Source organism: Amphiprion ocellaris, chromosome 6 (genome assembly GCF_022539595.1).
Source record: "Amphiprion ocellaris isolate individual 3 ecotype Okinawa chromosome 6, ASM2253959v1, whole genome shotgun sequence".
NCBI classification, from domain to species: domain Eukaryota; kingdom Metazoa; phylum Chordata; class Actinopteri; family Pomacentridae; genus Amphiprion; species Amphiprion ocellaris.
Window position 1 is genome coordinate 3397179 of NC_072771.1, and position 13793 is coordinate 3410971.

Here is a 13793-nt window from a genome sequence, read left to right on the forward strand (position 1 = left end):
TAGTTAGTTACGCTTTAAACCCTTTTTTCAGATATTCTTGTAATATACAAGTTTTTCTGCAAATATTAATAAAATAGTGATATTCTTTAGTGCATTTAAAATAATTTATCAAGAAAATTGTGACATTTTATGGTCAAATGTTGTAAAAGAACAACTTCCATGAGGCAGAATGAGACATCCAGTCAAGGCTGATGATGTTATGAAAATATGAAAAACAGTAGAGAGGACATAGCTTTGCTCTACCCATTCTTTAGGAAAACTTTGATTCAATTATCACTAATTCTATAATCTGTGTTGCGTCTTTTGTTTTGTTTTGACATCCAATTCTATGTGTGCACATACACTGCCTGTTCCAAAAAAAAGTTGGATTTAACTAAGCAAACAGGTAAGAGCCTTCCATTGGATAATTAACACAGTGATGACAACACTTCTTTAACTCTAGCTGATGCAGTGAGAAGCTTCTCATTTCTTAAACAACCATGTTGGAAGACGTATCCTGTGGTCATAGAAAGGATGTTATCTGTTTCAGAAGGGTCAAATTATTGACCTGCATCAAGCAAAGAAAACAACTAAGGAGATGAAACTGCTAAAATCAGGTTAAGAACCGCCCATCGCATTGTTAAAACCTGAAGGATAGTGGAGAACCATCATCTTCTAGGAACAAACTCTTAGATGATCATAGGTCATAGATCAACAGTAGAACTCACGGATATGTTTAATAGTGAAAGTAAAGCATTCCAACATGTGCAATGTGAAGGGAACTCCAGGGATTGGGACTAAACTGCTGTGTAACAATAAGAAAACCACTAATTAGTGAGGTTAAATGGAAAAAAAAAACGCTTCAATTTTGCCTTCTAGTCCAGATGTACCCTGTTCCAAAGTGATAGGTGCACTAGTTTAGGTTTGGTTTTGGTCCTGACTTTGTGCTGGTTTTTGACTTTTTTAGGACTGGTTTCAGACTCTATTCTGACTGGTTTTGAAAATTTTTTTGGACTGGTTTAGGTTTGATTTTGATCCTGGTTTTAGACCTTGTCAGGACTAGTTTAGGACTGGTTTTACAATGTCTTGGACTTTTTAGGAGTAATTTAGGTTTAATTTTGGTCATGGTTTAAGACTTCTTGAGGACTGGTTTAAGACTTCTTGAGGACTGGTTTCAGACTTTCTTAGGCAGGTCTTGGACTTTCTTTAATCCCAAGAACACCAAACCTACCACCAAGCATGGTGGTGGGAGTATTATGCTCTGTGGAACTGGAGCTTTACACAAAGCAAAGGGAATAATAAAGGAGGATTACATCCATGTTCTTCAAGAAAACCCAAAACCATCAGCAGGAGGTTGATCTTGGACACAGTTGGATGTTTCAACAAGACAACGAGCCCAAAAACACATCAGACGTGGTAAAGAAATGGTTCCATCAGGCTAGAATGAAGGTTCTAGACTGGTCTCCCCAAAGTCCTGACTTGAACCCATCAAGAACGTGAAGCACCTTGTCAGAAAGACGACAAATTTAGTGGAACTGCACCTGAATTGGTGCAGTTCCACTAAATCTGTCGTCTTTCTGTCTCAGACTTGAGTCACTTAAATTGATAGTATGATGATACTGCCACCTACATGCCTGATAGTAGGTGTAGTGTCCAGAGGAGTCAAAGATAAACCAGCAGATGGGTTCATCAGGGTAAGAAGAGAGGCAGATGAAGTGATGCTCTCATCATGCCTAGTGCCTACCAGCCTGTGAGGGTTAGGGTTATGATCTGGGGTTGGTCAGGTTCAGCAACGTTATGTTCCCAAAGAATGAGGTCAGCTGACTACCTGAATATACTGAATGACCAGGTCTTTCCATCAATGGAGTTTTTCTTCGATGATGGCATGGACATGTTCCAAGATGACAGTGCCAGGATTCATGGGGCTCACATTGTGAATGAGTGGATCAGGGAGCCTGAGACATCATTTTCACAAACCAGATCCCACTGAGAGTCTTTGGGATTTTCTGGAGAAGACTTTGTCCGACTCTCCTATCATCAATATAAGATCTTGGTGAAAAATTAATCCAACTCTGGACAGAAGTAAATGGTGTGACATTGCAGAAGCTTATTGAAACACAGCAAATGTTTGCCATAATCAAAGCTAAAGGTGGTCCAACAAAATATTACAGTGCACGACTTTTTTTTTTTGCACTTGCAGTGTATTTGAGCTGTTCAAAGTCATATCTTTGTAGGGATTTAAGTGGGAAGATGTGATGGAAACAGATGTGATGCAGTGTCACAAGTAGGAGAGAAAAGTCTACAGTTGTGCCCGTACATGCTCTGATAGGGGTTTAATTTAATCTGCTGCTGGGGCTTCTTCTTCTACATGAACAGGTCGAGGAAACTGTTTACTGTCCCGTTAGATGTCTCCTCCACAGAAAGTCCCCCACAAAAGGAAGGCACCTCGAGGACCTCAGGGTTCTTGATCCCGCTTTCAAGGTTCATGAAGCTGCAAGAAAGTGATGCAAAAATGACATGGAGATTATTTTTCCTGTGTCTGTGCATCCGATATGTACTATCAAGTATTAAAAGCAGTGCAAAATAAAAATATAAAAACCTGAAAATGACTGTTGTAGACTTCCTGTAGTAGAGGATGCTCACAGGCAAACATCCCTTAGTTACAGAAATTACATATTTGCCTGAAAAAGAGAACATTCAACTTGTAATAACAGGCACATCACGAAAAGGTTTGCATATTGTTTTCATAGAGTCTCCCCTACCTGTGTTGTCGGCCACTGACCCTTCCCACATGCTGAATTCTAATCCCTCTCCAACAATAGATGGATTCCCTAAATTCATCGTAGCCAGGAATTGGGCATCCTCGGGAATACGTAGAGCGTGGTGGTTGTAGTGCAGTTTTTTCTTCTCACAGCTCTGGTTCTTGCTGTTAATCTCGTAGAATATCCCCTGACAGAGGCAGACACAGATCCAGACACAGATCCACATGTCACGATGCAAAAATGGCTTTGAGTGATGTTTACTTTTCTGGAAAAAAGAAGAGATCAGTCACCTCTTCGAAAAACATCAGCAGATCCAGATGTCGTGAAGCGTTGGGGAAGTTCTCGTTTGATCTGAACCGTAGTTTGTTGCCCGTTGAGTCGTAGGTGAATCCACCCAATGCCTTCACTGGATCCTGTAGGTCCATCTGGTTTCAAACATTCATAGAGAAAAAGAGAGGTTCTAATGCGGTGTATTAAAACGCTATAGGAGGATTTTATGAAGAGTTAATCCTGAATGACAAAAAAAAAAAGACTCACCACAGTCATGAGTCCTGTTACGTTGGGTAAATCTAGAAAGAGAACAATTTCTGTTAGATAGGCCAGTATAGTCATTAAATACATTTAGACTAGGAACTTTAACATGTTAGTTTCAATTTATTAGTTACAGAATAACACGTTACAAAAAATAACGCATTTAATCGCACCTTTCTCAGTTCCCTAATTTCTGGCACACCGGTACCACTGATGCACACTCCAGTCCAGTAGGTGGCGATAATGAACCTAAAGTCTCTTTTCTAGCTGCGATGACGATGCATAGGAGGCACTGAATGATGTCAGCGCACAAGAAAGTTTTAGTGAACAGTGAAGGAAGACGAGACGCAGTGAGCTTGTGGGGTGGAAAGTTTTCTTTTAAAAATCCTGATGGCAGCCTGGATAAAATCGTGGTCGTGTCTAAATTGTGCAACAAAGAGTTTTCTGATCACCTAATGTTAGCTACGCCGGTCCCATAATAGACCACTTCTAAGATATTAAAAGTGCTTGAGTTTATAAAATGTTTTATAATGTTGAATATAATTGCTATAATTGGACGTTGAGTTTGCAGTTACCTGTGAAGACAGATGAAAAATGCAGACAAATATAAATGAAACAAACATTTTTGTTGTTTAAGTTCATGTATATGTCTATTCATCAATTCGGTCGTCAACCAAAATTTATTTGAATTGGAAAAAAGGATGTGAAATTTAACACAAAAATTAATGACAAAGACATAAAATGAAGCTGAAATAACTAAACAATGACACAAAAGGATGCTAAAATCTCACAAAAATGACAAAGCGATGCTTAAATGACACAAAATTGACACAAAAAGACATAAAAGGATGCTAAATTTAACACAAAAATATTACCAAAATTACAAAAAAAATGACAAAACAATGTGTAAAAAAACAAAAAAAGACACAAAAAGATGCTTAAATAACTAAACAATGACACAAAAAGGCACAAAAGGATGCTAAAATAACACAAAAATGACAAAACAATGCCTAAATAACACAAAAAGAAACAAAAATTATGAGGCTTAAATAAATAATAAAATGACACAAAAAAGGATGGCAAATTTAACACAAGAATGAATGACAAAGACAAAAAAGGATCCTTAAATAAAAAAAATGACACGAAAAGACAGAAAAATGACAAATGTGCAATATGTGGAAAAAGTTAAATCATACCAGAAAAAGAAAAAAATAACAGAACAACAAATTCTTACGACAGGGCTGTTGATGGTGATGATGATCTGCATGAGTGGTGGGCATCAGGCACATGAACACCAACAGGATTACAGCTGCGTGCATTTTCCTGGTCCGAAGGGAGTCACAAAATGATGTTAGAGATGTCAAAAAGCAATCACAAGCGCGTAATCTAGCTGTCGGTGAAGTTGCAGCTGCTTTTATAGGAGCAGCGAGTTGCAGGAACAACAGGTCTTGCTTAACTCTTCAAGCTGTGTAAACATTTTAGCCGCCGTCTCTGCGGGTGTTGACCCCATTGAGGACTTTTACCCGACTGGCCTATTTTTTTTTTGTGGTGATGCAGCTGTCTTACGATGCTTGCAACACACCGTCGAAGGCACATTTTGCAAACGAGGTGAAATGAGAAGGTTAACCCATAGATGCGCGACTGATTGGACCCTGCACTCTTCTATTAGTGAGTCAAAAATGACCCGTATAAGAATAAATGTGTGTTATGCTATTTTTTGTCATTTTTGTTAATTAATTATTATTATTAATAATTGGAAAATTTGTACTATTAGCAAAGAAAGGATGGAAAAGGTGTAAACGCAAGGAAAAGATATAGATAAGGACCTGTACAAATAGGAAATTTATGCTCATAAAAAGGAGGGAAAAGGTGTAAAGAGAAGAACAAAGTGTAGAAAAGGAGCCGTAGAATCAGGGCATTTATGGGCAAAAAGGATTAAAAAAAAGGTGTAAATGGAACGAGAAAGTGTAGAAAAGATATTGTACAGGGCATTCATGGACAAAAAAAGGAGGGAAAGGGTGTAAACAGAAGGAAAAAGTGTAGTCTTTCATTCTCTGAGCTGTTGCATATGTTTGACACTGAAATGTGAAAGATTCAGAGATTCTTCCAAATAAAAGAAGGAAAAAAATTTGTTTCTGCATTTCTGTGATGCTACAAGTTGTTTTTGTCTTTTTGTTTCCTTTGAGGTGATCATCGGGATGACCCTCCTGTCTGGAGATCCGTGTTTTAAGACGTGAGTCATACAAATATTACCACATTTAGGATGTGTTTCCATTAAGTCACAGTGATTTCTAAACAGATGAACTGCTCGAATAACTTTTTATGTAGAACTTGTACATGAGATCGCATTTATTTAGATAAAAGTGTTGATTGGAGTCAGTGTGAAAGTCTTAATTTCTGAAATTATGTAAGGTTTTACAACTTCATGGGGTTATTCAGTCTCATCATCCTTAATGTGATGGCACTTGATGATATTTTGCTTCTTTATCAATGTTCATGGAAAATCCACTGAATTTCTGGACTTACAACTTGTCAATCTCAACCAAACCACACATTAACAGCTTGATAAACTGCAGATGTCTTTTACAATGTAGTTGTTTTAAAACCTCAGAGTTGTTAAACCTTCATGTTTTTTTTTCACTCTCATAACTTTAACTTGATGGTGTTTTGACACTTTGCTTCTGTCTTTAATCAATGTTCATGTAAAAAACAGTTAATTTCTGCACTTAAAGCTGGTTAATCTCAACCAAACCATATATTTCTGGCTTGATAAACTATAACAGTCCTCTACATTATGGAGTTGTTTTAAAACCTCACAGTTTTTACACCATTATGGGGTTTCTCAGTTTCTTCTTCTTTAACTTGGCATCTTTATTTATCAATGTACATGTAAAAACCAATGCATTTCTGGACTTAAAACTGGTTAATTTCAACCAAACAACACATTTCCGGTCAGATAAATGGTAGATGTCTTCTACAATGTAGAGTGGTTGTAAAATCTCAATCTTTTTGCACCTTTTTGGGCTTCTTCACTCTCTTGTCTTAAAGTTGATGGCACCTTATGGTACTTTGCCACTTTGCAGCTTCCTTTAATCAATGTTCATGGAAAAAAAAACTAATTTCTGGACTTAAAACTGGTTAATCTTGACCAAATCACATATTTCTGCTTTGATAAAGTACAGTTGTCCTCTACATTGTAGAGTTGTTTTAAAACTAAAGTGTTTTTATACCATTATGGGGTTTCTCAGTTTCTTCTTCTTTAACTTGTCATCTTTATTTATCAATGTTTGTTTAAAAACCACTGAATTTCTGGACTTACAACTGGTTAAGCTCAGTTGTAAGTAAACCGCAGATGTCTTCTATAGGACAAAGTTGCTGCTAAACCTAAGAGTTTTATACCTTTAAGGGTTTTTTCACTCATATTTTTAACTTGATGGCACTTGATGGTATTTTTCTTCTTTTTTTTTATCAGTGTTAATGTAAAAAAAAAAAAAAAAAACCCCACCTAATTTCTGGACTTAAAACTGGTCAATCTCAACCAAATCACACATTTCTGGCTCGATAAACTGCAGACGTCCTCTACAGTATAGAGTTGTTTTAAACCTCAGTTTTTATACCAATATGGGGTTTTTCAGTTTTTTCATCTTTAACTTAGCACCTTCATTTACCAATGTTCATGTAAAAAATAACCCATTTTTGGACTTAAAGCAGATTAATTTCAATCAAACCACACTTTAACAGCTTGTTAAACCGAAGGTGTCTTCTAAAATGTAGAGTTGTTGCAAGTTGTTGGTTTTACTCATTTATGGGTTTTTTTTTCTCTCATATCTTTGACTTAATTGCTCTTGTTGATATTTTGCCATTTTGCATTTTTCTTTAATCAACGTTCATGTAAAAAAAAACAACTAATTTCTGGACTTAAAACTGGTCAATCTCTGTCAAACTGCATATTTCTGCCTTGATAAACTGCAAATATCGTCTACAGTATAGAGCTTCACAGGAGTTCTGTGTAATGTACGTCAATCTGTGACTATTTGTTATTGTATTTAATGTGTGTTTCAACCTTCCGGCCAGATTTTGAAGCTCTTATCATCTTCGTCCTCCGCTGTCCGTCCGTTTGTTGCCACAGTGACTCACTTTTCCCTTCGACCAGTGAAGTTAATCTTATCTGAGGATGCCAAACTAAGCAGAGCTGCACCTCTTTGCTCAGTTAATCTTTTCCAGCCTGATAAGATGTTTTTTTTCTGTTTTCCTGCAGGCCTCCGAGCACAGCCAAGTCCATCTCCATCCCTGGACGGGAACACACCCTGCAGCTGGACTGTAAGGGGGAAGGAACCGCCGAGCCTGGCCCGGCTGGAGGGGTTTCTCTGGGCCGAGCCTCCAAACCTCGACCCTCCATCATCAGCTCAGGTACAAGACACGAGTCGGTAGGAAGATTTGTGCTGCAATTAGGGGGAAAAACTGCTATTTTAGTTAGGTTTTACTCAGAGAAATGGTTTTTGATTTGTTTCCATGCTGGCGAAATCTCCTCAGAGTGTTAGTTTCCAAACAGAAAGTTGAAAAATCCGTTCAAGGAGGCAGAATGATGCTTGTGAGGCCATTAATGTTCAGAAAATTTACTCAGACAGAAGAAAAAACAAAACTAACACATCAGTTGAATCAAAAGCATGACTAAACCTTTCTTTCCCTTCAATAGACTGCAGGGATTTCTGTTTTTTAGTGTTTAAACTGTCCTTTTTGTGTTATTTAGTGTTTCAACATACAAGTTTAGCTTGTATTTTTCATTTTGTATATTACATTTTTATTTGTTGACAGAAAAGTTTTGCAGTTTATACACAGGGGCATGAACTGTTTTTGGTTTCAGAGTGGTACCGTGACAGAAGAAATACAAGAACTTCTACATAAAGGAAGGAAATAATTATTTTTTTCCTTCATCAGATCTTCTTCCTTGTTAAGAGAGAAAACTGTATGTCACTGACTCGTAAACTGCTTACTTAAACCCCCACATATGATTTTTATTTAAGTCAAAGGTGGAAAATAATTGGTGATAACAGAATAACATCTACACAACTCATTTATAATGTTTAAAACAAGTTTTGCAGCAGAAATGAACTCTAAATCAACATTTAAAAAAAGCTAATATTTGCAGCATATGAAATCATTTGAACCTTGTTATTTACTACAGAAATATGAAATAGCGCTTTTGTTACTAAATCAGCCAACTTGAATTTATCGAACTCTAAAGAGCAACAAAATAAGAGCAAAAAGCAACCTATTGGTAAAAGAATAAAACTATATAAAATTAAAGCAAAGCATTATAAGCATATGTTAAAAGGTCACAGTTTAAGCTAAAATAAATGTAAAATACTATAAATCAGGGCCATTAAAAACTTGCAAAAAGCCATTAAAAGCATACACATCTAAAGTTTCTTCTCTAAATGTCAACAAAGGTGGAACTTTTTATTGCTTTGGAGCTGCTACCTTAGACTTTCATTGGATGATAGAATATCAACCAACCAGCTGTTATTGAAAAACATCCATACCAATGATGCTGCCGCCACCGTGCTTCGCTGTTAAAGTAGCATTCAGCAGGAGATGCTTGTTGTCCTCCAGATGTGTTGCTTACAACTGAGGCCAACTAGTGTAACCTTGGTTTTGTCATACCAGAAAATCTTGTTTCTGTAGTCTGATGAGACCACATTGCACTGCCCCAGACTAATAAAGAACATTTTAAGTGCCAGAAAACCTTAAGAGCTACAGAACTCTTCCAGAATTCATCAAACTAGCTGATGAAACTTCTAAACCTGCTCCCCCAAAGGTTTTTATAATCAGTTTACCTGGTTTTAGAACTGATATGACAAACAAATCTCATAAAAAATGATGTTATTAGATCAGAGTAAGTACGAAACATCAGATAAAATGTTCTTGAATCCTATCTTTTTGATCTCGGCCCAAACCTTTCCCAGCCAGATGTTTCGCTCTGAACCAAAAATGGTTGGAAGAACTTCTAAAAACATGTCTTTGTTCATTTTTGCTGCTGCTGCTGTTACGGATTTCTCCTGTTTGAAATGATTTATATAAAAAAAGCAACACATTTTTGTTCCAACTTGGAAAACAACTTGAGACGAGGAGGTTTTTAACACCTTTGCCAATGTGAGATTCTCAGCCATAAACATCCAAGAATTTTTAAGGTTTGAACTCAAACAAAAGTAGTTTTGTGACCAGTTTGTTGGAGTAAAAAGCTTCTCCGACTGAGGAACATTTAGTTTGTGGTTGTAAATCTTCGCTGCTGTGTCTCAGAAGTCGCTGCCATCATTGAGTCCTGCATCTCTGCTGCAAGAGTAAACCAAAAACTGCTGCTGTCTGATCTCACTGAAATGTTTGGACTCGCTGTAAACACTCATGAGTTTGTGTTTTCTTCTGTTGGTGCCTTCAGGTCTCCTGGAGGAGTCGGAAACGAATCAGAACCAGTCTGGTTCAGCAGAAGTCTTCCAGTCTGGTCACTCTCGTAACTCCAGCTACGCCAGCCAGCACAGCAAAATCTCAGGTACCAACATCCAGATTTCCTTTTCATGTCTTTTTATATCACAAAATACAGAATTAAACACATTATTTTGTGGGAACTGCGATTTCCTAATGTCTTTAATAACTTTGTAAGTTCAAAAATGGCTAATTTCTAGGGTTAATCACTGTTAAATTCAAGTTCATGTGCTTGTTTCATTGGAAAATCAGTTCATCTACATTAGTCTGTTTTGTTGTATATGTTGCTATGATACAATGTTCTTCTGTACTTGTTCCATTTCTACATTTAAGTTCCTTTAACCGATTTTTACTGATGTGAGATGCCACTTACAAGTCACAATTTGTTAATTATACATGGGGTCCTCGACTTACGTCAGAGTTCCGTTCCTACGGATCGACATAAGTCGATTTTTGCCATAAGTTGGAACTCCAGCGAAAATGTAAACAAAGCTCTTACATGCATCACCATATGGGTTCTGTAAAGCGTCTTGAGACAATTTGACCTGTAATTGGCGCTATATAAATAAAATTGAATTGAATTGAATATTGATCAGTTCTTCGAAAAAGTCATGAACACCAACGACCTTCATGCATGTATGAGTCATTTTACACTTAGGAGCCATAATGAAGAACAAAAAGTTAGTGAATGAAGCACAATCCAAGGTGGTGTACAACCGGAGAATGTAATCAAAGCCGTCTTATAGCGCCGCGTGACGACGTATTCGTCCACTCCGCTCGCCAACTAGTTCCACATAACCAGTTCTGATGTAATGACGAAACACTGTACGTCACAAACCAAGTACACCCCCGTAACCAGTTCCGACGAAACGCTGTAGGTCGAGGACGTCGTAAATCGAGGACCCCCTGTATTAACTCAGATATTACATGAACTTGGTCACTCCATATAAAAGTCAACAAATGTGAAAAAGTTCCCACCTAACCTTTTCAGAATCATTTTTTTGTGCAATTAGGCTTGTCTAAATGTTGTCTTCGCACTATGAATACTTTCAGACTTACAGGCCCTTGAAGTACATAGAGACATAGATCCATATTTCACGCTTTTTAATGGACTTTTTCCATCATTTTTGAGCCTCATAACTTCAACATAACAGCAGATAGACAGCAGATTCTTTATCTACAGTAACTTCAGTATATTTAATGAGTCCATGCAAAGTTTTACCTTCATACTATGAATCCTCCAGTTGGGAGATTCTGACCCGGCTCTACCTGTTTATCGTTGTTCCTGCAGGCTACAGCACTGAGCACTCCTGCTCCTCCAGCCTGTCTGACCTCACACATCGCAGGAATACCTCAACGGGCAGCAGCACCTCTGGTGGCCTTTGTTTTACCACCGACTCACCTCCAGAGGGCGACAAGGACGCTGGACGTCCCGAGAGACCCCCTCGACCCCCAAGGCCTGTCTTACCCCCCAACAGGCCTCCCAGGTACAGAAAACAACCAATACCCCATGCCATTTTCCTAGATTATACATTTTAAGTATCGTAGATTAGATGTAGTGCCTGGCTGTGCCACCAGGTGGAGCCGCTTACTGTTACTGTTACCGCTTACTACTGTTGCAACAAGAGGAAGTGAGCAATTTTGTGTTGGCTAGCAGAGAGCATTGTGATTTAGCTAATAAAAGGGTCACCTTTTTCTTGCTAATACTGATTAGTTAAGCTAAGGATCAGGTTTGGGACATCACTAGTCAAAATCAAACATTATCTGGTAATTTGCCAAAAAATGACACAGAAGACTCAAGATTATCGGCCCGTCTTGCCCCCAACAGGCCTCCCAAGTACAGAAAACAGCCAATACCTGATCAGTTTACTAGATTATACACGCTTAAAGTTTTGTAGATTAGCTGTAGTACCTCGTTGTGCCACCAGGTGGAGCCTCTTACTGTTTCTTACTGTCGCAACAAGAAGAAGTGAGCAATTTTGTGTTGGCAAGCAAGGGGGCATTGTAGGAGTGTAGCTAGTTAAAGGGGCACCATGACAAAGTCTTCTGTGAGGTTTCATGAACTCCGGAGAGCGCATTTGTAATAAATCAAGTCTGGATCTTTTTGGACATCATTCCTACATATCAGAAAACAGCTAATAGCTGATAACATTTTCCCAGATTACACACATTTCAGGTATTGTAGATCAGCTGTAGTACCTGGTTGCAATACCAGGTGGAGCCTCTTACTATTTACTAGTGTCACAACCAGAAGAAGCGAGCAGTTTTGTGTTGGCAAGCAGGGAGCATTGTAGGAATATCACTAGCAAAAGGGGCACAATGACAAAGTCTACTCTGAGGTTTAATTGCTTCTGGGCCGATTGCTTCAAAATTAATAGAAAGACTTTGTTCCAGTTTCATTCCTTTCTTCTTGTGTTTTCTGTGTTTTCAGGAGGAAGCAGGACTCGGTGGAGAATCACCCCTCCTGGGTAAATGACACTCGCATCGATGCCGACGACATCGTGGAGAAAATTGTCCAAAGCCAAAACTTTGCGGATATCAACAACACTGAAGGTACAGCAGAATAGCGACTGGTAGTTTCTGTATGGATCTATCACTGATAATGCAGCTGAAAGCTTTAAGAGTCTGCAACAGTGTTTAAAGGAGCCTGAACAGTACAATCTAAGTAGTTTTACATCTCTAATCTTGATGTAAGTAGTTTTACATCTCTAATCTTGATGTAAGTATAACTGAAACAACAGGATTGAAGGGTTTAGGTACAAGAGAGTGACCTGAAATCACATTACCCAAGAAATTAGCGGACACATTTCTGTAAATGTAGAAGACTTTGTAGATTTTAAAATCAAAATCTAGAATGTTTTGTTGGTTGTTACATCAAGTATTGTAGATTAGCTGTAGTACATTTTTGTTCCACCAGGTGGAGCCTCTTAAGTCTTATTACTGTAGTGACCAGAACAGGCTGCTGCTTCTGCGGAGTTTAGCTAGTAAAGGATTACCATGACAAAGACTTCTGTGAGGCTTCATGACCTCCTGCCAGCACACACATATTACACCAAGTTAGGAACTTTTAGGACATCATTCCTTCTTCTGAGTGGCATTTTCAATGGATGCTTTGCATATTATCTGCGAAAAATTTGCTAAATTCTTTAAATCGACAACACGTGTCACAGTAGATGTAAGCGAAGGATCAGTCTTCGGTTCTTGTTGATCCTGTTTAGTTAACCCTCCTGTTGTCTTCATTTACGGGCACCAAAAAATATTGTTTCCTTGTCTGAAAAAAATCTAAAAATTCAGCAAAAAAAATTCCCCAAATTTCTGAAAATTTGCAAAACCTTCAGGAAGAAAATTTCAATAATTCCTTAAGTTTCCCTTAAAAGTTTTATTTTAAAAAAATCCCCCAAATTTGGCAAGAAAATTCTTGAAAGTATTTTAAAAAAATAAGTAAAAATCTTCTAAAAAACATTCCAAAACTATCTAAAGTGATTCCATATATATCAGTAAAACTTCTAATATTTTCTTTAAGAACATTGACATAAAAATCAACCAAAATCCAACGAAATTCACTTTATTTTGGTAGATTTTTATGTGAATGTTCTTAAGAAACATTTTTAACATTTCTTTTTTTTCCGACAAAAAATCTTCAAAGATTTCCCAAAAATGTGGACATCAGAAGTTTCACTGTGAATTTTTTTTCCCCCACATTTTCAAACTTTAAAATAGGTCAATTTTGACCCTCAGGACGACACGAGGGTTAAGGATTGCCTTGATTAACCCGATCTAAAGCTTTAACTCAGGATTTATGTAGTCAAAATTACAAATATTTTAGCTCAGTTTTAAGTTTTCTGGTAAATTCGCAAAGACAATGTCAAAGAAGAAGAAGACAGAAGATCATCACTGTGTCGATATTTTACTGGGATTACTCTTTCATAGGTCTTTTAATAACTCCAAGGCCACACATCCAAACTAAAACTTGCTGTTTGACAGAGAAAGTCATTTTTGATCCGTTTTACACAACAACAAGCTACATGCTAGCGAGTATCA

The 13793-nt window shown here is 37.6% G+C and overlaps 2 protein-coding genes across 5 annotated transcripts in view; one reads left to right on the forward strand and one right to left on the reverse strand.

Annotated features, from left to right (window-relative positions):
• Window positions 1-13793, forward strand: part of eeig1a (estrogen-induced osteoclastogenesis regulator 1a) — a 51996-nt gene that overhangs the window by 32644 nt on the left and 5559 nt on the right. For both annotated transcript variants that reach the window (XM_023261952.3, XM_035944298.2), the window contains exons 6-10: window positions 5459-5505; window positions 7531-7682; window positions 9709-9819; window positions 11044-11239; window positions 12184-12305. In XM_023261952.3, the coding sequence (XP_023117720.2) occupies window positions 5459-5505; window positions 7531-7682; window positions 9709-9819; window positions 11044-11239; window positions 12184-12305 (628 nt within the window). The remainder of the gene's footprint in view (window positions 1-5458; window positions 5506-7530; window positions 7683-9708; window positions 9820-11043; window positions 11240-12183; window positions 12306-13793) is intronic.
• LOC111563066 (ependymin-1-like) lies at window positions 698-4663 on the reverse strand. Of its 3 annotated transcripts, none has more exons than XM_023261954.3 (7): window positions 4507-4661; window positions 3446-3564; window positions 3279-3310; window positions 3032-3166; window positions 2742-2928; window positions 2579-2660; window positions 698-2470 (listed from the first exon to the last, which is right to left on the reverse strand). In XM_023261954.3, exons 3-7 carry the CDS (start codon window positions 3285-3287, stop codon window positions 2344-2346), a joined length of 540 nt encoding a protein of 179 aa, XP_023117722.1. In that variant the 5' UTR covers window positions 3288-3310; window positions 3446-3564; window positions 4507-4661; the 3' UTR covers window positions 698-2343. The 3 variants fall into 3 exon arrangements, with proteins under 3 accessions (XP_023117722.1, XP_035800192.1, XP_023117721.1); XM_035944299.2 differs by having other exon boundaries at window positions 3446-3847; window positions 4507-4651; XM_023261953.3 differs by lacking the exon at window positions 3446-3564 and having other exon boundaries at window positions 4507-4663.